At 44.6% G+C, this 22,998-nt stretch overlaps 1 protein-coding gene across 1 annotated transcript; it reads right to left on the reverse strand.

The window, feature by feature from the left end:
• Positions 1-17: 17 nt before the first annotated feature.
• SIAH2 (siah E3 ubiquitin protein ligase 2) lies at positions 18-18,588 on the reverse strand. Its single transcript, XM_063108068.1, has 2 exons — positions 17,872-18,588; positions 18-1,583 (listed from the first exon to the last, which is right to left on the reverse strand). Exons 1-2 carry the CDS (start codon positions 18,286-18,288, stop codon positions 1,026-1,028), a joined length of 975 nt encoding a protein of 324 aa, XP_062964138.1. The 5' UTR covers positions 18,289-18,588; the 3' UTR covers positions 18-1,025.
• Positions 18,589-22,998: the final 4,410 nt, after the last annotated feature.

The following is a 22,998-nucleotide window of genomic DNA, read 5'->3' on the forward strand; positions in this document are numbered from 1 at the left end:
TAGGAAGGTGAAGCATATTCATTTTTGGAAAATATTTATTAAAAAACTAAAGTGAATGTGGCAAAAACAAACAAAAAAAAACATACCTTTAAATAGCAAGCATATTACACTGGTTATAAAGCTTTCCCAACTCTACTGATCTAGTCTTTCACACCAGGTACAGTCAAAGAGGGCTTCCGAGGGAAGCCACGTGTAAACAGGTCCTATGTACTAGTGGTGGGCAAAAACTCACGATGTGAGAACTATCAATAGCCATGACTTGCTTTCCTAGGCAATCCACCCAAAACACAGAGTGACCCAATCTCAGGAGTGTGTTCATGTGGATCTATATTCTAGTCTTAATTTGAGGGTGGGGGGAGGTTGGGGGATGAAACAGTAGAAAGACAAACAGTTATCAGTAGAGGGCAATCTTAAAGCACCTTTAAAATCTGGACCCTTTTCCACAATTTAACCCAGTAATTCTCAAACTTTACTGTTGAAAAGAATCACCCAGTGAGATTGTTAGATTCACAGGCTCCTCAAATCTGCAGTTTTCAGATGAGCACTCCAGGTGACTCTATGTATATTGGTCAGCCATCCAGTTTGAGGAGCACTGTTTAAAATGCACTAAAGCAATCCCTACCCTCTGAAAACAAAAGTAAAGGAATCTGCTGACAGTCACTGTGCTTTTGTCAATGTCGAAGGACCAATGCAGAGAGGCAGGCGGGAAGGAGCCTCCAATTTCTAACATACAGGAGCCCCGAGCAACTTGTCAAGTGTTGTTCAGAAAGTAAATAAAATAATAGAGTTGATTTTAGATCACAGAACAGCCTCCAAATTACTAACAGGCCAACCCCATTCATCCCAGTTTCATAAACTTTGTTGGGCTGATGCCAGATGAGAAGCTGCTGTTCAAATAAAACACAGGGTAACTGTGGGTCCTGACTTGTGAAGACATACCGAATAAAGCATCTATAAAAACCTTTATTAAATACCGAGCACTATGCCCAAATAATTTCAATGGTTTACGAAAGCCACACGGTGCATCACGGACAACATGTAGAAATAGTCACATTAATTCCAAGGTTCCCATTATCTGCAAAAAGACGTGCTATGGCTGTGTCAAAAACAAGGCAGTCGCTGTTGACGATGGCTGCGGCCACGCCGTCATGAATGGACCGGGGTGTGGCCTCCCAGGTCAGTCTCCGCCGGTTCCCATTCAACTCCAGCCTGTAGGCAAAGTTCTCAGCCTGCTTGCGGGTGCCGATGAGCAGGACGATGGCGAAGAACTGCTGGTGGCCTTCGTACTTCTCCTGTTTCTCCAGCACCAGCATGAAGTGATGGCCGAAGCACGACTGCATCATTACCCAGTCGACAGCGCCCGGCAGGTTGATGTCTGTAGCCAGGAAGACGATGTCTTCTCCCTGAAGGGTGGTGATGCTCTTGTGGGCGTGCATGAGATGCGACATGACGGCTTCCAGGGACCCCTGCCACTTGCAGGAAGCACCAGGGCAAGGGCAGGAGTAGGGACGGTATTCACAGATGTCTTCGTGTTCTGGCTTCTCCGTGTGGTGCAGGGTCAGGGAGCAGCCCGTGGTGGCATACTGCAGGGACAGAAAGAAAGACATTGAGCCACCAGGCCATCTCACAACTTCTACTGCAAACCTCTGTGAGTATTTACCCACTCAGGTTTCCTGGGCTTCAACTGCATTCTTATCTCAACTGCTTTTGCTCATGATGATTGAAATATTTAAGACTGAACGTGTCAGCTTCTATTCATCATCAGTATTAAAAACTACGCATAAAACCAAGGGCATTTCCTGAAACAGATATGTCCTGCTGTGCTCTTACTATAAACATTTCAAGCAAAACTGTTTAAACCTATAAAGCCTGGCTTTCCCTGATTTTCTGTGAAGCTGTTTTTTTTTTTTTTTTTTTAATAATTTAAGTGCTTGGGGGTGGGGCTGGGGAAGGAATAGTATCTCCAGACTAGTTTTCAAATAAAGACAATTCTGAAAATAGTATAATTCTGTTGTCCCCCTCCTCTCCCTCCTGGCTCAAACTGGTAACAAGCAGGCAGGATGGGGAAGGCTGCCCTTCGGTTCCTTGCTCTTGACTGCTGGAGTGACAAGGCTAGGGCGGAGGAGGGCTCGAGGCCCCTTCACGCTGCTGGAAGCATTGCCTCACCATCTCCTTTTAATTTCCCCTGGGGGCTTTGCCCATATCTTCAGGGTGGAAGGAAATCACATCCAAGAGCTAGTAACTACCTTGAAGACTGCTTGTTAGTTTGGTTGCAGCCAGGGGAGTTTAAAATGAGAAGGGCCTAACCCTCCTCTCAAAGCCCAGTGGACTTTCCCCAGACCACTTCTTCAAGTTCAAGTGCACATCTTGTCATGACCAGGTACGTCAGGTCCTCATGACAGGCCCGGGAGGAAGGGAGTTAGATGAGTTTCTTGGCATGGTCAGTCTGCCCCTCAGACACTGCCTTAATAGGGGAGGAACAAAACCTTTTTCTCCCTCGCACTCAGGGTAACATTCCCGCTGGACAAATCACACCTATCATTGCAAAAGACCACACTGAAAAGAATTAGACGTCTGCTCCCGACTCTCACAATGACAAGATTAATTCCTAGGTACCAGATGGAGAATCAGCTCACAAATAGGCACTTGCCCAGAGTACTATGCTGTTGTCTTGTAAAGAATTAAGAAACCTGAATCACCCTTTTGGGTGAAACTAGGTGTCAGTCTTCTACCCCTGGAGCACAGGGCAGCAGGTAAACCATCTGGTTTACTGCACTTGGATTGCCCCTGCTCCACGGAGACACAAAGGCACAAAATAAGGGCAGGGCCTGGTCATTTTTCTAGGATGCTGTGTCCGATTGCAAACAAAAACAAAACCCCCCAAAACACAGATGTTTCTACTTCTCTCTACCCTGCCTTACCCTTATAATCTTTATGTCAGTCAAATTCTAATCTTTACAGATGAATTTCTCACTAGCAACAAGCAGGTACCTGAGCACCTTCTCTATACAAGATGCTAAGCTACGGCCACAGATAAGATCCCGCAGTCTCCTCTCTTACGGAGATTAGTCTCCCTTAAGACTAATAACTAAGGCTTAAAGAAAGAAATACATTCATTCCTCTGTCCCTAAAGCAGATTATAATCTTCACTAGAAACTGCAGAAAGATTTCACTGTTATTTACTTTACCCATAGGCTAATTTTAGTTTGTTCATCTTTTTAAACCATAGGCTAATTTTAAAAGCCTGGGTATAAAAACTTAATCAGAAGAAGAAACACATTTGTTTATTCATGTATATTTATATTTTGTGTTCCTAACTTTATAAGGCCTGAAAAAACAAACCCTTATTAGCTGTGTCTTAAATCTAGGGTGTGGCTAAGAACACAGAGCCTTCTGACGTTCTTCTGTGAGGGATGGGCGAGGTGCTTCTGCTCAGAGTTTAAAAACACACACGCATGCGCCCACAATAAAAATAGCAAGAACTAGCCAGAGCCTGGCAGATTCTCGGGCTAAAACAAGACCTCAATATGTGAAGATGTTTCAGCATGGGCTGCTTACCACGGCTGCCCAGGAATAACCCCGGGAACCAGACGAACTCTGGCAAAGAGCACAAGAAAAGTACCACCTGCACCTCTTCCCAAAGCCCCAAACCACTTCAGTTCACAAGCTCAGCACTTACAACAAGTATTTATCATTTGAGAACCTTTCCCACTCAACAGGAATATTTATATTCTGAATTAATTTGTTTGCCTTACAAGTCACACATTCATCTCTTCCTTCAATCCAAACATAGACAACAGGGACCTCCCAAAGTGCAAATGGAAAGGCATTACTCTGTATTTGTGTGAACAACGACCTTATGAGAAAGATCTTGCTACAGCCTCTACTAACTTACGTAAATATATTTTTATAGCCTTAGGGGTCTTCACGACCCCTGGTACCATTTTTTTGACGACTGGATTAGAGATGATCTCTGAAAAGATCTAAACTTTAAACATACACATGAACACGCACTCCTGTGCCACGTTTCATACTTATAATAGTCTTGGCATTGTTTTGGAATGACATTCCAGAGCACAATGGGTGTTCTTGTCACCTACATGAGGGCCTCCCATCCAGGGATTAGAGGGAGGGCTTCAGGGGTCTGTGAATTCCCTAAAATCGTATGTAAAACTGTCTAGGTGCCTCTGAGCAGAAAATTCAAATCTCACCAGCCCCTAGCCTTGGGCTTGTGTTCTCTTGAAAAGCTCCAAGAATTTCTGAGGGCTGCCAGGGCCATGAACTCTGTCCTAGAGCACACAGGGGGAACCAGCAGCAGATCCTGCTCTTGAGTGTTTCCAGTCGAAAGGGGCTCGACGCCGCAACCATAAACAACTCAAATTCATCAGAAATACAGACGACTATGCAAAGGAAGACCAGGAGGGTGACAGACGAATTCAAAGTGGGAAAGAGAAGGAAGGGGTAAGAAAGCCTTACTGTAGATGAAGCAGATTGTGAAAGGAGTTCCATCTGGCTCTAGCACAGGGTAGTGGATAAAAACTAAAAGAGAAAGTAGGTCAGTTTATATCAGGGTTTCTCTACAGTGGTGCTATTGACATTTTGGAACAGGTAGTTCTTGGTTGTGGGGCTGGGCTTGCATCACACGACGTTTAGGAGCACCCTGGCCTCTATTCATCGGATGCCAGTAGCAACTGTCCACTGCCCCTTAGTTGTGACAACCAGAAATGTCTCCAGGCATGGCCAAATGTCTCTTAGAGGGCAAAATCACCCTAGTTAAGAACCAATGATTTCGATGAGATCCACTGATTCCGACTCTGATGAACCACAAAACCTCGTTTCTGGCAGCCACAATCACAGCTGCAGGAGCAGCCCCCGCCAGCAAGCAGGTCCAGCTGGTCACTGCCCCACCCAGGGGGCACTAGCAGGGAAACTCAGGAATGCCAGCCCTGACACAACCAGAACTGGATCTCCTGCAAAGCATGGAGGTTGGTCAGGGAGCTGGTTCCACCCGTTTTACAGACTAGAAACTATAGGCTCAAAGAGCATGGCTGACCAGCCAGGGCTGTGTGGTCATCTCTGGCCATGCCAGGAGCAAAGCCCTGTGTTCCGATTAAGCTCCCTCAGTGCTCTGTCCTGCACCCAACAGCTCAGGAATCAAACAAAGAATCAACAATTCTGAAAAACAGGAAAAGAAATGATTTACATCTGCCTGCCTCTCCCCCACACCAGCCCACCGCCACCTACCCAACACACACCAAACCCAGAGTCCACAGGTGCACTGCTTTGGGAAGCAGGTTCTAATATTAACTGCTTCTTTGGTTTGCAAGCAGAAAAACAGGCCTTACTCCCTAAGGAAAGGGCAGCAGCACCTCCCAAACCAGTAACCAGTCATCAGGCCCTCCCACCCGTCTCTGGCACCTGCAAGAAAGTCCTGAGGTTTCACTTTTCACACTCTGGCTAGGGCTTGCCCCACCAAATGTGACTGGGTCAGAGGACTTCTGTGTTTGAGCCAGAAGGGCTCTCTTAGCTGGGCCCTCTTGTTACTGGGAGAGAGCACCTGGCTGGATCGCAGAGGGCTGCCTGTGTGTCTTGGGACACATCCACAGCTATAAGTGTGATTTCTCCTTAGGGAAATACCTGCTCATTGCCTCCCACTGGGGGGTGGGGGGGGGAGTGAATTCATTTTAAGTAAACCTTTTTCCTTTTCTAAAGGAAAAATAAAACAACCAAAAAAAGAAAAAAACAGATCTCACACACACAGAAGCCCAAAAGAAGAATGTAGGAAGGGTGAAGACAGCCCAGCAGAATAAGAAACAAAGAAATGTTGAAATCCCATTTCTGACTTCTCTTCAGAAACTTCACACTGCAGTGGCTGGAAAGTCCTGGGCTAATGCACTCAGCCACTGACAGGCCACGCACAAACCTGGCGCCTCGTTTCTAGGTGTTAGCAGAAATAGTTCCCATTCTTTTCCTGGACATGGAGTTTGAAGGTTGTATTTAAGATAGAATTCAGGCAGAGTTTCTTCCTTTTTGGCAGAAGCCCCTTTGTACACAAATACACACAATGAGATATGTCAGGACATCAATATTTACCCAATAACCACAGTCACATTATATTTGCTTATGAAATGAGTATATAAGCAAAATAACCCTTCTTAGCTGAGTTCTAGTGAAGGTCATCGACATCGTGACTGGTTTAGAACACATGATTTCATCTATTTTTTTTTTTTTTTGTCTTTTTTTTTTTTTTGTGACCGGTAAGGGGATCGCAACCGGCCATCCCTAGATAGGATCCGAACCCGTGGCCGGAGCGCTGCTGCGCTCCCAGCGCTGCACTCACCCGAGTGAGCCACGGGGTCGGCCCTATTTAATTAAATTTGATTCCATGCAAGTCAAGAATGAGTTACTGAACTCCAACAATCAACAATCTACTTCCGTGGAGACACCGTGAGCTCTGCAACAGAAGCATGCCCCTCTGGGGACTGATTGCGAGGGAACCACCCTGCCTCAACCTGCTTACCTCCTAGGAAACGCCTGAAATTTATTAGCAAAATATCTGCTACTGCCTCAAATGAGAATGTCTCAAGAAAAACAAAGCACAATCGATACTTTGTTGTTGATGCTCCTAAATTTTTTATTTAAATCCAAGAATAACCTTGTCTTGTAGTAAGCAAAAGCAAATGGTGCTTTCCTTCGATCTGAATAAGCTGTAATGATGCCAAATGCACAGTGATGGCTAATGCATGCATGACCCTAGACTGGGAAATCAAAATTGCAACAAAGGACATTACTGGGCAACAGGTGAAATTTGAATATGGACTGTGGATTAGATAATATTATCTACTGTGTGTCAAATTTCCTGATTCTGATAACTGTGCCATAATTATATAAGAAAATGTTCTTGTTTCTAGGAGAAACACAGTGAGGTATTTAGGGGTAAAGGGGCATGATGCCTGCAATTTACATTCAGATGGTTTAAAAACACACATATGAATGGAGAGAGCACACATGATAAAACGAATGGGGCAAAAAGGAAATAGCTGGTGAATCTGGATAAAGACTATGAGAACTTTCTGTACTACTATTGCAACTGTTAGATAAGTTTGAAATAATATCAAAATAAAAAGGATTAAGGAAGGCAGGAACTGAGTTAGCATACTTATCCTTTATGGGATAGAGATTTCTCATGCAGAGTTGGTGAAATTAATTTTTATCATAATAGTGTTTTTTTTTTTTTAAGAAAATATACTTTTAACTACTTATCTACATGTAAATGCAACTATAGTTAATAGTTTGTCTTTTACCAGAGGCTCTTTGAGACTCATTTTAGTGAACTAAGTACAATTTTGCAATGAATAAATTGTTATAATGACCAACACTTGCTTGGCCCTCATAGAAGACAAAGCAGTCTCCATTGACCTCTGATCAGTCTAAAGGTTTGTGGGCATCTGACAAGTCTGTGCCCAGGCGTGGAGTTTCCGGCCACTGCAGGTGAATTATCCACCACCTCCAGTGGTCCAAGGAAAACTATTCGATTCCAGACCCCCTCTACAGATGAGCTCCAGGAATAAGATTTACCTAAGTCCTCTTTTTCTTACACAGGTTTGTCTTTTAGTACTAGAGAGGTTAACCCAGAAAGGGAGGCAAAGCTGTATGAGTCCAATAGGAAGGATGAATTCCTGACAGTGTAATTTATCATGTACTATCAGCAGATAATTAGGGAATTACTGGTTGAAGTCTCTATCTTCTCAACACTCTTTAGGCTTGTTCAATTGGGAATTGCAGCTAACCCTAGTACAGATCCACATCATGGTAAAACTTATATTTTAACCAGCAGTTAAACTTAAATTTTACCCCTTTTTAAAAGGACTTCTAGCAATTTGAGCTCGCTCTTTTGTGATTAAAAATGTTTTCCTGTCCCCCAAATACCACTGAATGATCACAGGTTATTTTCCAGTTAATTTATGGGTCTATTAATTTTGTTTACTGATCACTGACTCATTGCCTTTTTGCCTACACAATATTTGTTGATAAATGAATAAATATTAGGTTTATCTGCAGAAGATGGAATGTTCTTCACCCTGTCAGTTTTACTTTAATCAGAAATCTTACTGTGGAACTCAGCATTTAAAAAAAATTCAATAGACCTTGAGATCATGTAAGAAAAAATGTTTATTTTAGATTTCAGGTACTATGGCTTTGTTTTGTCATTTTTGATAAAGGTGTTTCACATATTTACATAAACTATTTGGGGTTGGTGTGTTTATAGCTCTTTGGAAATCTCACATAGACGAGAAAACGGTGCTGTTGTCCTTTTGATGGCGGTATGTTCCTCTTGCCTAAATTGTGTTTACAACCACTAGTTGAGTAACTATGATTAGAACTCAAGTACCTAGGATCCTGTGTGACCCGGAGCCTACCCTCTGAGTGGGTCTATAAAACTGTCTACGACTCATCCCTTGGCCATTAGTAACAGAGGAAGATTGTGGACCTGTCACATTAATCATGTTTAGACTTGGGCAACAGTAGAAAGTGAAATCTCTTTCTTGTGACTAAATTATACTCAGCTTGCACCTGTCTAGCATCCCTCTTCTAATACACCTAAGTGTATGTTCATTGAGCTCAGTCAATTCCTCACCTCTGCTATGAAGCGGTGTGAAGAGGTAATTATCAACCAGCAGTGCAGTAAAGGTTTTACAGATAATAATATGAGAAGACAATATTACTCAGCATAAAAACTGTCGAGCAGTGTCACCAAACAATGGTGAGACTAAGAAAATATTTAACTGTTAACTTTACAAACTTTCTTCTGGGAAAAGAAATTCTCATTAAAACCTTGGGCTCAAAAAATTCATCCTTTTTGCCTAAGTTGACAAATTGCATGTTGCAGAGAGCTTTCTTACTGAAGGTGTCTTTGGCATAATTATTAGTGCAGAGATCTGAGAACATTCTGCCGGGGAAGAAGGTGCGTATGGCCTTACAAAGGCTCACTAGGCAGGCCAGGAGTTTATTTTGAATCTTAGAAATTTAAACAAAATTTGACTTTTGACCACGTATGATTCTCATCTATGCATAGCCAGATTTAGCAGGCAAAACCACACACTGTCTTGGAGAACCAGTTTTGTGAGGTCCCTTCCTAGGGCCTTAAAGGAAAAGCCCGAGTTAAAGGCTTAATGCCACATTACCATACCCTTCCCACCCTTTTTCAACATGTCCTCACTCTTCTCTGCCAGGTTCCCAACGGCACAATCACTTTAACTGCCCTGACAACTACTCACACAGGGCAACTTCCCTCGGCGGTCTTTATCTGTCCACTAAAGCAACTGAATTTACCGAGGAATTAAATGGTAGAGTTGTCAGATTAGCAAATAAAGATAGAAGATGCCCAGTATCTCTGATGCAATATTTGGGATATACCACCCTCAAAATTATTTGTTGTTTACCTGATATTCAAATTTAACTGAACATTCTGTATTTTACCTGGCAACCCTAATAAGTAGACCCCTCTGGTACTACTGCCATCTCTCCAAAAGCCACTAACTCAATCTGGGATGGGAAAAGGGATCACTGTTCTTCAATAGGGTAGAGTGAGCAGCAGAAAAGGCAGGAGGTTGAAGTGGAAAAGACATCATAAGTGTAATAAGAAGGCCCAAACGTATAAACTGTATAAGCTTAGGCAAACCACTTAGGGGGAATACTAACCACATCCTATCTCCTTTACAAAGTAATGAGGAGGATGATATGACATAATACACCTAGTTCAGGTCACCTATAAGCAAGGCAAGCAACGTCCTCTACAAGCAACTCTGCTGGCCTCTCGCATAAACCCATCATGATCTTCTATCCTTTCCTTCTTCATGGACAAACTGTTGCTTATCCTTCAAAACGCAGCTGACAACACCATTGCAGTGAGGTCTCCAGACCCCTCTCTGCGCCTACCACTTCACAAGCCTCTGCTGCCTTGTTAGCACATTCGTCTTCTCCATCGGACACAGTCTCAGAAGGACGAGGGGTGAGTGGAGACAACGGCTAGCTAGGCAGGTGGCTGCAGGAAGAAGAGGGCCTGCGACTGCAGGAGATTCCAAGGCAAGAATGGGATGATTAAAAGTTAGTCATCAAAGTTAATCATCAAGTAATCGGCAACAGTCAACTCTGGCCTGAGTTTACATCAGGGAGAAAAAGCAGGCAGCAGTATTAAGAAAACCAAAAGGATAACACCCAGTGCTGGTGATGTTGGGAAGAAATGGGCACTCCATGGTCAATAACTCCAAATGAGAAAGCAATATGTCTTTACTATCAAAAGTTTAGATTTCTACACTACCTTTAGCTCTACCATCCAACTTCTAATAATTTATTCTTAGGAAATAATTATTTTCTTATGCACAAGGAGTCAGTTGCAAGTCTTTTTATTTTTCTTTTTTAAATCACAGTAAAATAACAAAACAACTTAAATGACCACAAACAGGAGCTTGATTAAATAACTCTGGTATTGTTATGGAATTGCAATATTAAATATGACCTTAAAGAATATTTATCAGTGTAGAAAAGCAACTGCAACACGTTAGATGAAGCAGGTTATAAAACATGTACAACAGGGTTCTCCATCTCACCTGCTTTTTTTGAATGAGAAACTCCACTGATGTAGAGGTAAGTTTGCAAAGACATATGCAAAATGGTGCAGTGGTTATTCCTGGGTGGGGGGATTATATGGGATTTTAATTTTATATTACTTTCTATATGTCCTACATTATAAAATGATCATATTTTTTTAAAAAAACATACTATGTAAAATAAAATACACAAAATATAATACATATATTTTAAAATGTTGCTTAATCTAACCATACTTTCCCTTTTAAAAGCATTAAAGAATTGAAAAAAGTCTCATCACTGAAAAACCAATGGCAGGGCCAACTTATCAAGCTCTAAGAAAACCCTACATGATTAAGAGTAGGGAAGAGAAAGCAGCTCAGTGGGAAAATCTGCGGGAGAAAATAAGATTCCTCTTTTTCAAGTTTATGCCCGGACATAACATGTCAGACACTGACGTTTGCTTTCTGTCGGCTTCTAACTGTGCATATTTATTTAGTGCCAAGGCTATGCTAGGTACTTCGCATGGATCGTTAGCGTGTTTCATACTCAAAAAAACTCTATCATCGCCCCATTTTACCAATGAACCATTGAGGCTCGGAGAGGGCCTGGGGAGGCCACCAGCCAGTCACAGTGAGGATGGAGCAGATTTGGATTAGGAGGCACAACTAGGACCTGCCCTCAAAACTACCAGAGTAACAGGAAGCCTGGAGGGAGGGGTGACCCAAAGACATCACACCTCTGTTGATTCCAAGTTTTAATACAGTGCACAGACCCACAAATTTAACACAGGAATATCTTCCATCCATCTCTACAGTATCTGTGGCCAAAAACTGGGAGCGGGGTAACCTTTTATCCCATAGACGCTATGAGGGTACTTCAAAAAGTTAATGGAAAAATAGAATTAAAAGACAATATGAATCTTTCTGTGAACTTTTTGAAGACTCCTCATAGTCTAAAAATCATTACATAAAATCTTTACTAAATTGGAAACGAGGGAAATAAGAGTTTCCCAACTTTCAAGAAACTAATGGAGAAAGATGGGCATCTGAGGCAAAGTTGATGAAATTCTGTTAGAGAATTTTCAGTTTCTCTTACAAGCCTTAGAAAGTATACCCAAAAGCTTAATATAAAGATATATTTGATCAGGAGAACTTTCTTACTCTCCTTTTCAGGATGTCTGGAGTGGACCACATTCTAATACTCCATGTATGATCATGCCCTGCACAACTTGCCAGCAAAACACAGTAGCTCTGAATGCTGGCATTCAGTTTGGCAAATGTGTACCTCCTATGTGTCCCTTTCAAAGAGTGAGGACCTTATGTGCTTGATTAAGAAATGCCATTTCTCACAAATTTTGTCAGAAGTATGAGTCTGGCTCTTAGGACATTTTACCCTGAGGACTTACTGTAGTCACATATATATAGCACTTTTATGTGGCTTCAAAAAAGAGCTCCAATGCAGAACAAGAGAATCTAATCCAATCTCAGGCTGATACTTTATAGGCCAGACCTGCTGAACCTTTGGTAAGCCCCCATTCGGGTTGTACTACAGATTAACTTTAACGATGTATTCCAGTTCCAGGTGGTGGTGACCTGTGAAAAAATCTTTGGCCAATTATGTGTAGAACCAGCATTAAACTTTAGTACTGTTGTACAGTATTCTGGTGCTTCTGTTCTGAATTTTACTTACATTTGAAAGCTGCATTGTCCATTTTGTTCTTTAAAATCTTGAGCCTTGGTGATAATGTATGTGGACTCTGATCTTTGCTAGCTCATTCTATTCTTTTATGGGCCAACCTGGTCAATTTCAGTGAGGACGGCAGGGACAATTTCTAAAGTAAATGATTTTGTCTTAGGAGAATTTTTTAGGTTAAGAGGAGATCTTTGAAACTGTTTTTGGCTAATCGGCTCATCTCCTCAGACTTCTAGGTGATCATCCTCCCCTACAACCACACCAGTGCCACCCGTCTTCCATTTGCTATGGTGAAGCAAAACCCCTCTATAGCAATCTTAACCTGACTCGGAGCACCCACTAACTACGTGTTATCTCCATTCTTTTTAACAGATGAACAAACAGGCTCAGGCAAGGATGTGACTGGACCGAAGTCATTCAAGGCCAAGAAAAGAAGCCAGTTCTGTCTCCTGGTTAGTGCTCTTCTCCCTGGGGCCGCTTACTAAAATTTTAAGAACAAACCTTATATAATCATCTAGTCCAAACTCTTCTCTTAAAGACCCTCAGGTGCAAAAAATAAACTGACTTGTACAATGTCAAATGTCTAGTCACTAGGAGTGACAGTTCAGCTCTCTTAATGGCCAGAATTGGCAAAATAAAGATGGAAAAAAAAAAAAAAAGCCATAAAATCACCCCTGGTTGGGACCTATCAGAGTTCCAAAATTCACGTACAGCAAGAATTAAGTGAGAACTTCCAGGCTCAATGATCACTTTCTATGAGTGGTCTTCAAAAAGTTCATGGAAAGATTCGTATTAATTCTATTTTAAAGTACCCTTGTACAAGAAAACTAGATCAGAGACTGCTGTGCACCAGCAGCGGGAATTTGGCCTACAGACATGGTTGGTTTGGCCTGCAAGTTCTGGCTATAGTTTGAATTTGGCCAATGTTAGGGGGGAAAAAATTGAGATATTTAACAACAAAATCCAGATTTCTGGCTTTTTGTGAAAAAGACTAAAGGTCTGTCGTGGCTGCATTCACATCCCCATCCCCACCCCCACACATCAGCCATAGCTGAGTGAGAGTTGCCCTCTCTGGAGGTGGTAGCCATCTCAGGCTCCCCACCATCTCTGCTGCTCCAGGTCTTTCAGACCCTGAGGCCATGTGCCAGATGTCTCTGCCCCTTGCACTACCTGGTGTCCACTGACTAGATGAGGCCACAATGAGGGGCTTTTAAAATTTCAACTGGGTTGTATGACCTGACTTGGTTTTTTTAAAGGAACAAAAACAACATTTCACAATCCAACCACAGGGAAGACTTGTCTGGCTGAGTCATTCGAACTCAGAAATTATTTGGAGATATACTACTAGAAATTTTTAGAGAAACAAAAAGTGGAAATGTATCATAGTATAAGTGGACTGGAGTGGTTTAGCATTTCCCATAGTTAAGGAGAGAAATACTTGGCCAATATCAAAATACTCTGTTGAGTGGTAAAATAGACTGTGTTGTTGACACAAACATGTCGACCTTCACTCCTTCCCCTACACCCACACTCCACTGAGGCGGTGGGTTTGAGATATGGGAACAGGATGCCAAAAGTTCTCAGGCATAGAACAAGTCATAGAATGGACTAAAAATACCAAGTGGAAGAGAGCCATACTCAATAGAGATCCTTTTTTAAAAGGAGACCAGAGCTGATACTCCATGTGGTCCCCTGTATCAAAGGAGCTGACAGCACTCTAGCCTTTAATTAAATGGCCCCACACCTATGTAAGGTAGCTATTTGGAGACACATCCATTTTTTTGGCCAACAGAAGCATAAACAGTCCAGAACTGTGATGAAATCTCCCAAAACATTAGGTTTGTACCCTCTCCCGTCTTCCTACCCCACATGACCTACAAAACTCCTGCCAATGAATTTCATAGTGAACATGTACCAGGGTACTTCAAAAAGTTCATAGAAAGATTCATAGTATCTTTTTCTCTTTTTTTTGGCAGCTGGCTAGTATGGGTATCAAACCCTGGACCTTGATGTTATCAGCACCATGCTCTAACTGACTGAGCTACCGGCCAACCTCCCTGTAATAGCTTTCAATTCTATTTTTCCACAAACTTTTGAAATATGTTCGTATGTTGTCATGTTGGGATGGTCCCTTCAGAGCCCCATCTGGTGAACTCATCCAACCAGATGGTTTTGTTCATGATGTCGACCTTATGATTTGGAACTCTGGAGTACAAACTCGGATTCACAATCCCTGTGTAGTAAGGAGTAGTACAAAGGATGTGTGCCTTTGGGATGCAGGTTCACAGGTGGCCCACTGACTAGCAGAGCATTGCCCTGGGCCTACGAGTGCATAAGAAGTGGGGATTGGGCGGGGGGACAGTGAGGGGTAGAGAATCCAGGACAATATTTACTGGGATATACAGTTACTCTTGAAGAAATTCATTTCCAGGCTCAGAAATTCTTCATGGGGATTCCTTAGAATCTGACAACCCCGTCCAGCAGGAAGTAACTAGACAAGATGTCTGCAACCTCATTCCTTCTCCAAGACTGCGGAAGTTGTTAACAGAAGGGGGAAATCTGTAAACATAGAAAACCTTCCACACTAGTGTATACACCATAGAACTGTTTTCTCTTCATAGCTCACCCTTAATGATTAATTAAGATTTTATCAAAAGCAGACATTCTGTCTTGCCTGATACATCCTGATATATCTCTCAAAGCATCATGTCTCAACTGATACATTTACCTATATAAACCCCAGCCCTCAGACAACTGGTGAGGCAATTGGGATCTTACCCTCTGTCTCCTCATTGATGTCTTCCAAAACAAAAAGGCTTTCCTTTAAGTTCTGTCTGGTGAGTACAATTGGCGATCCTATAGTGGCCAGCACTCAGACCTACATGGATCCGGGATTCCTCTGTGAAGGGAATCCCTTGGGACTCATTTGTTACCAGCTGTGTGATTTGACAAGTCGCTTAACACTTAGCCACTCTATAGACAGGAGTGTCCTCATGGGGGGGGGGGGGGGAGGCAAACTAATAAAGCTGACCCATGCAAAGTATCTGGCACTCAGATGGCACCCAATAACATTCCCCATAGCCTCCCTTCTTTTCATGGAATACTAGACACTATAGGTTCTTAAAAGTCAAGAAGTCTGATCCCTCATTTAGAGACAAGGAAATCAAGGTCCCCAGAGGTAGTCTCTCAGACAAACAGCAGCAATGCTGGGCAGCTCTTGAGACCTGGGCTCTGGTACTTTACCCAACATTGGTTCTCTCACCTGAGCCAGCCCATGAGAGAGATGGAGGTGGAGACAGCAACAAGGCAGGTCCTATAATATCCAGGAGCTTCATTCGCAAGCCAAAGGGATGAGACAGACCTGCCTTGTTTTAAGTTTGTCCCAGGTCTCACCACTCCCTACTGTTTCTCATCCTCTCCAACGAACCTATCTTGGGTGGTTGGTTGCTGGGCCTATGTATACATCCAAGTTTGGTTTATCCATACTAACTAGCTGAGCTGCCTTGTCAATAGTTTGTATTATTGATCAACCAAAGGTGAGGTATGTACACACTAGCTTTGTAAATATCACACATATGCACACAAAAGTGTGCAAGATCACATTCTAAGTTTGGTCCCTGGTCTAGGGGAATGGATGAGCATTTTAAATTTCAGCTTGGAAAGTGATGGCTTTGCCCAACTGCATTCATATAGAGAAAAGACTTGGAAAATCACTGACATGTATGGAAAGGCTGAGTACCCCTGATTCCCAAGAGAACCACTCTTCAAGAATGACTTCACTGGCCTGCTACACATTAGGAAAGAACATATGCTTCTATAGGAACCAGAGTTCTGGATCCTGAAAGTGAAACTTCACATTCCCTATAGCATGTTATAACTGTTTCCTTCCCTTTCTCTTGGAAACAACACAATTCTCTTATCAAACTGCTTTTTAAAAATAATGGAATACTAATATCAAATGATCACTTGTGAACTATAATTCACCTGAAGCCATTTCTTCTATTAGCCACTGAAGGTTTAGGGGAAAGTGAAGGGGTGTGAACATGGTTTCCCAGAAGCCCTGTGGGGCATCCCCCAAACCCTGCAATATATCTGAAACATCATATATCCACTGTTTGTCAACTGTCACCAAATCTTCTCTGATCACCAGGCTGCCACCTTCTTCATGACTCCAAGAAAACTATGGAAATAGTTTATCTAAATTTTACGAGAAACAACTGGGCTGGGGGAATTAATAAGCATTATATGAGGAGGGGTTAAAAGCAAAGCACTTTATTAAAGTTGCCTTAAACCCCATAGTCCAAACACTGATTCAAACCCTTATTTGAATACGCTATTTTAAACCTGATTAGTGGCAGGGCAGAAGACCAAATTAAATCACTCATTTTACTGACTTGAGTCCCAAGCCTGAATTCTCTGTCGGATTATTTTTAATTTAAAAATAAGCTCTTGTTCTACAAAATAAGCAGCACAAAGAAGAAATGCAAGACAGTTGAAATGGCCCAAGAGACAGAGCAGTTACTTTTACAAAAACAAAAACAAAAACAAACAAAAAACCCCTCAAACAATGAGGTTCAACTAGGTTTCCTGCATAGAAAAATGTGTGATAATATGAATTAAAAACAGCAAGTTGCATAAGTCATTTTCGGAGAAAAACATGCCTATATGTAGGTATTAAAAAACCTGGACAAACTGACATCTATGATTCTATATTTATCTTCGAGGGTGTATGTATACATGCTTTAAAAAGTCTACAAAGACACCAAACTTAATGTTGGGAAAAGGGGAGAGGTCTCGGTCTTTCACTTGACTTTACTTGTCATGGTAGTTTACATTTTTCGCCAAAGCACTGGTAACTTTTTAAATTAAGTAAGAGATGAAACGAAGGGCTTTAAAAGAACTGTAACAACAGCTCCTGCATACCCTTGTTAAATTCCTGATCGACTCTTGTTTTCACCCCACTTAGTGCAAAAAGAGCCAGAACTCCTCAGTCCTTCCCGGTCCTCGGGAGGCCAGGAAAGGGAAAGGCGTGGCTTGCAGGGTTTTCTCTTCGCTGGAGGAAAACAGGCTGTCGGCGCTTTTTTTTTTTTTTTAATTTAGCTACACTCCCGAGAGCTCCCACGTGTCAGGGGTTCGCACACGGTAGGCGCGGGGTGCAGGAGGAATCTACTACCAATCCTGCCAAGCCCAGTGCTGGTAAAGGGTGCGTTTAGCTCGCCCACCTCCTCCCTCAATCCCATAGATAGGCAGCTTCCCGGGCCAAGTTTTACTTGCGCGGCCCAGCCCCGCCCAGCACACTCGAGTACACGTCTGCAGGGGACTCAGACACAGGGCCGGGAGAGCTACGAAATGTTCCAACGACCAGCGAGTACCAGTTCATCTGGAGTCAGTGCCAGGGCAAATGTCAACCCAGAGCTACTTACAAAGTAGACAGGGGAGCATGCGGGAGGGTGGACAAAGAGTAAACATTGTTCGTTTTTTTAAAAAGAGACGCCACCCGCCCCTCAGGGCCTGCGAGTGGGGTGGAGGGCACCGGAGTTCCAGAAGGTTGCCGGGCGGAGGTGCGCAGGTTGTCCCTGGGCTTACCTTGCAGGGAAACAGGACTGCCGAGGCCACCTTCTCCATAGCCAGGTTCCTGATGCTGGGCGTCAGGGCCCCCCTGCACGTCGGGCAGCAGCTCAACTTCTGGCGGCATTGGTTACACACCAGGTGCCCGGCCTGGCACTGCAGGATAGGGGGCAGGACATAGTCAAAGCAGACTGGGCACTCGAAGAGCGAGGTTAGCTCGTGGTGCTGCGGGGACACCGGGCCGGCCCCGCCGCCGCCGCCGGGGCCCGAGATCACCGCCGCCGCGGCAGGCACCGCGGACGAGCCGGGGCCCGCAGCCGAGATGGTGGCGGCGGCCGGGGGCGCAGCCGGAGAAGGAGCGTGTTGGGGCTGCGGCGGCGGCTGCTTGCTGCAGGGTTTGTTAGCGCTGGGGCCGGTGGAGGACGGGCGGCTCATCGCGCTCCGAACCAACCATGGACCTGCGGGCGCCTGCCTGCCGCGGGGCCGCCCAGCTCAAGGCGGTGCGCGCCCCGCGGACGGCGGGCTCCGGGGCAACGCCACCGCGCCCAGCCCGAGACCGGGCGGCGGAGAGGGTCGGCACGGGGCAGGCCGGGGTCGGATCGCGCTGACGCTTCCCGCCGCCCCCGGCGTTCCCAACACCGCTCCGCGTCCGACCCCGCGTGGCGTTCTCCTCCCGGCGGCGTCCCGGACCCCGGACCAGAGCGGCGAGCAGAGCCGCGGCCCACCAGCTCTGGAGCGGCAGATCTGACGCAAGCCCCGGGGGCGCGCGCGGACGTGACGCTTGGACACGTGTGCGCAGGGACAGGCAGAGCCACCCTGCGCCGGGGTGCGGGCTCCGCCCGGCTCCAGCTGGCAGCGCAGGAGCCGCCGAGCGCGGGAGCTTCCTGCTCGGGCTGGCACCACACCAGAAAGCTGGCCCGGCTCGCCGCGGCCCCGGGGGGGCCTTTTCCGGGCTGGGGAAGGGGCGGCCCTCGGGGGAGGTGTCGACGAAGACCTCTGGCCCCACCCCAGGGAGCCACGCCGACGCGTTCCCCTGGCTCCAACCGAAGGGCAACTTCAGGCGGGGCGGGGGAGGGGGCAGTGGGCGGGACGGGACGCGGGCAGGGGCGGGGCACAGGCGCCTCTGGATGGGTCGGAAAAAACCGAGAGGTTTCGCTTCCCCGGTTTGAGTCACCAGTGCGCGGGGGAGGCGTGCGACGCGGTCAGCCGGGCTCCGAGTCTGGAGCACGGGGTCAGGACGATAAGCTTTGGGCGGGAGCAGGGCAAGGGGCTCGGATTGGGTCTGCGGGGTGCACAGGAGCTAGGACTGGGCTGTTAAGGGTGGGTTGGGCCCCATGGGGTGGGGAGGAGGGTCAGCTTCCTTTATTCCTTGGAGGAATAAAGGAGGAAGCTTCGGTGAATTGAGCGCCCCTGAGCAAGATAAGCTGCGCTCGGAGGGGAGGGGGGTTGCTGACAGCGTTGGCTAAAAGGAGAGTCCCAGGTCACCTAGGAATACGAGAAACTTGAGTTGGGTCGTGAGGCCCAGGAAGGCAGTGGGTGACCCTCCATCACACCACAACGCGTCCTCATCATAGAGACCTGGGCGAAGTCCAAGGCTTTGATGGGACGTGTGGCACTCGCCCTGCACGCCCAGCGGAAGCTAGAGAGGGCATGATAGCCCGGAGCGAACCACGTGTTAGTTTAATGTATTGCGTGTGCTCCGATTTACATTGCTTTTCCAATTTACATTGCCAACTTTGAACCAACGACACGAATTGGGGGTGGGATTCGGATACTGTTTGTAGGAGAAACAGCAGTAAGGGACAGCTGTTAGTCGAGACTGGGTGGAAAATGGTGCCCTCCACTTGCCATCTGTGTGACTTTGGGCAAGTTCTTTAACTTCTCTGGGCCTCAATTTCCTCATCTGTAAAAGTGGGATGAATCAATACCTACTTTTAGGTGGAGTAGTGAGGATTAAATGAGTTGGATACATAGCATGCTCTTAGCACAGAACCTCTCCCATCATTAGTGCTATTTAAACATTAGCTGCTATTTTAAAAAATTTTACTGTGTTAGGGAATGTTTAATATTAATATTAGTGAATATCAGTGAATAAAATCTGTCCAAGAAATATGCCTTTACAGCCCAGAATAAATAAATTTTAATCTTACAAAGGGCATCTAGAAAGACTACATGCATGGAATTGGTAGAATTTGCTGTAAATTTTGAAAAAAACTTAATAGGTACAGATGTCATTCAATCATTCAGTAAATGTTTCCTAAGCATTTATTATGTGCCAGCTACTGTTCCGGTTCAGTTTACATTCTGGTAAGGGAGCAATGCCAATAACCAAACACTCCCGAGAGAGGATTTCAGATGAATGGGGGAGGAGGAGGGGTGGGAAGACGTGGTAGCAGGAGCGGAAGCACAGAGCGAGAGAATGCCTTCGCGGAGTGCATTGGGATTTGAGATGTGATGGTAGTGTAGGGTGTGGTGCTCACACCTGGGGAACCTTAAGTGGCTTAAGACATTTATCTCGTTAATAAGGGAGAACCACTGTAGGCTTCTGAAAAGCTCTGGGCCGGCCCCTTGGCTCACTTGGGAGAGTGCGGCGCTGGTAGTGCCGACGCTGTGGGTTCAGATCTTATATAGGGATGGCCGGTGAGCTTGCTGGCTGAGCATGGTGCAGACGACACAGTGCTAAGGGTTGCGATCCCCTTACAGGTCAAGAAAAAAAAAAAAAAAAGCTCTGTAACATGGCTCAACCTGAGTTTTTGGATATGTGCTGTGGGCAATAGAAAATAGTAATAACTAATATTTATTGAGTGCCCACTGTGTGTCAGGCGTGGAAGGTTTTAAGTATTCTGCAAGGACCCACGACGGGTACTACGTTATCTCCATTTCACAGTTGCAACCGAGACATAGGGAGGTTAATTTGCTCAAGATCACGCAGCTGAGAATGTTGGAACACGCTCCAGAGCCCTTGTTAACTACTAGTCTAGCCCTTTCAATTATGCCTGACTCCTATTTAAAGTCTGGTTAAAAATTGAGATTAGCACACTCAACAGAGTCAGAAAACAGTTGCACAGCCTGTGATAAAGCACTGAATTTTGTGGACAAACTTTACATAAATTCTTTCCTTAGCTGGTCTTGAGAGAAAAATTAAATCATACTCTATTCCATTTTTACCTTTTTACATAAACATAGTGAAGATGGAAAAATCACCCACAGTTTCAGTTTTATTGGAGAGAATGTAATATTTTCCACTCTTAATTTTAAACCCAAGCAACTGGAATTTACTGCAGGAATGTCTTTTCTTTCCCTCACCTCCGTCCTCTCAGTGCACGTACCTCCCATCCCCAAGCTTACTAGGTGTAATTGGAGAAGTAGGTTCTCACCTTTGCCCTGATGACATGAGTTTTCAGTGTTCTAGCCAGATAGGCCCTGTTCATTCAAAAAGCAATTTGTTTTGGGAGATATTGAAACAACAGGAAAAGCAATTCTCTGCAAAGAGAAACTGGTTTATTTTTCTAAACATACAGCTAACCCATCCACTCTTACCCTGGCAGATGCCTCCCCTGATACGGAGAAATTTGTTGTTTCCACTTTCACATCATTGCACTCCTGATTAAGTTGACCAGGGTAATTAAAAAATAAAAACAAAACAAATAAACTCTATGTGGCTGCTGAGGTAGGCAGGAGGAGAGTGGATAGGCCTGCTGGTTGAGCCATATCAGTGACCTTTCCAGGCTGCCAGGCTGGTCTTTCCAGTCCTTTCTTCTTTCTCCTTCCATGCGGCTTTTGAATCAGAGAAAGGTGTGGCCTTTGCACATTGGTCACTGAGCTAAGCCGCCTCTGTCCAGAGTGCAGTCAGCTTAGAGCTCCCACTAAATGGGCACTTAGAATGGGTGCTGAGTTAAGAGCTGTTGCCAGGTTTGCTTGCCCTTGTTAGTGTTGCTGCTGTGTCTGGGCCTCCGTTTAATGGGTGACTTTGCGGTCTGGGGGAGGAAGGGTCCAGCCCTTTGTTATCTCCAGATTCATGACTCATTTACCGCAACTGCTAGATGAGAGGTTGGCTTCCTTCCCCCACCCACTGAGTCCCAGATTGAGTATGTCAAGCAGGTCACCTCTCCTTGACCTATCTCCTGCTCTGTGCTAACCTTTAAAGACCGGGGGTGTGCTGAGTAACCCTTTCTTTTCTTTAATTATTAGGGTGTCTTGCTTTAAAAACACAGGTGAGCCCCTAATCTTACCTAAACTACTAAGCACAATGAGAAATGTTCCAACTAGGCAGACAAGCTCTTGCCCTTCATTCTGTAACTTACAAATTGTGTGGTTTTGCAAATTGGGCAACTTCTGCAATCAGGCAAATGGCGTGCATTTGCAGAGCAAAATGTGGTCAGCTTTTTCTGTTTAGGTTTAGATGACTCAGGTGTGCATTGAAGCTTGCTGTGTGGAAATTTCTAAGGGGAAAGCTTTTGGGAAATTTGAGGTGACTATGAGGCCCCTTGGTAATGATGGTAGGAACTTTTAGCTTTATAAAATCCTGGTTCTGGGGTAATTTTCACATCCTCAAACTTCTTTTGAATAATTGTGGGTTATGTAATTCACATATTTCTTGAACAATCACTGTGGACTTAGTACTGTGTACTGCACAAAGTAGGTCTATGCATTTGTATTTATTTATTTATTTATTTGGCGGCTGGCAGATACAGGTATCCAAACGCTTCACCTTCGTGTTATCAGCGCCATGCTCTAACCAGGTGAGCTACCAGCCAGCCTATATTTTGTTATCTATACTTAGCTAATGTTTCTCTAGTGCTCACCCTGTGCCAGGTACTGTTCTAAGCACTTTGCATATTTTAATTTTAATCCTTATGATGTCTTTACAAGGCATATGTTTATAGATGACAAAACTTAGGTACAGAGAGGCCAAATGACTTGTAGTAAGTAGCCTTCAAGATGGCTCCTGATGATCCCTCCTCCTGGTATCCACCCCTGTGTAATCTCCTCCTTCTGAGAGAGGACTTAACCTTGCTTTAAATAGAAAATGGCCAAAGTGATAGAACGTCACTTCTGAAATTAGGTTACAAAACAACTATGACTTATGTCTTGCTGTCTGCCCCTCTGTGTGTTTCTCTCAGCTTGAGCTGTTATAACAAAATA

This window comes from Cynocephalus volans, chromosome 1 (genome assembly GCF_027409185.1).
Source record: "Cynocephalus volans isolate mCynVol1 chromosome 1, mCynVol1.pri, whole genome shotgun sequence".
Classification (NCBI taxonomy): Eukaryota; Metazoa; Chordata; class Mammalia; order Dermoptera; family Cynocephalidae; genus Cynocephalus; species Cynocephalus volans.

Coding starts and splice junctions, on each gene's coding strand:
- SIAH2 (XM_063108068.1), bottom strand. CDS start 18,288: ATGAGCCGCCCGTCCTCCACCGGCCCCAGCGCTAACAAACCCTGCAGC. Junction 1,584..17,871: donor CAGTCCTGTTTCCCTGCAAG/GTAAGCCCAGGG, acceptor CTGTCCCTGCAG/TATGCCACCACGGGCTGCTC.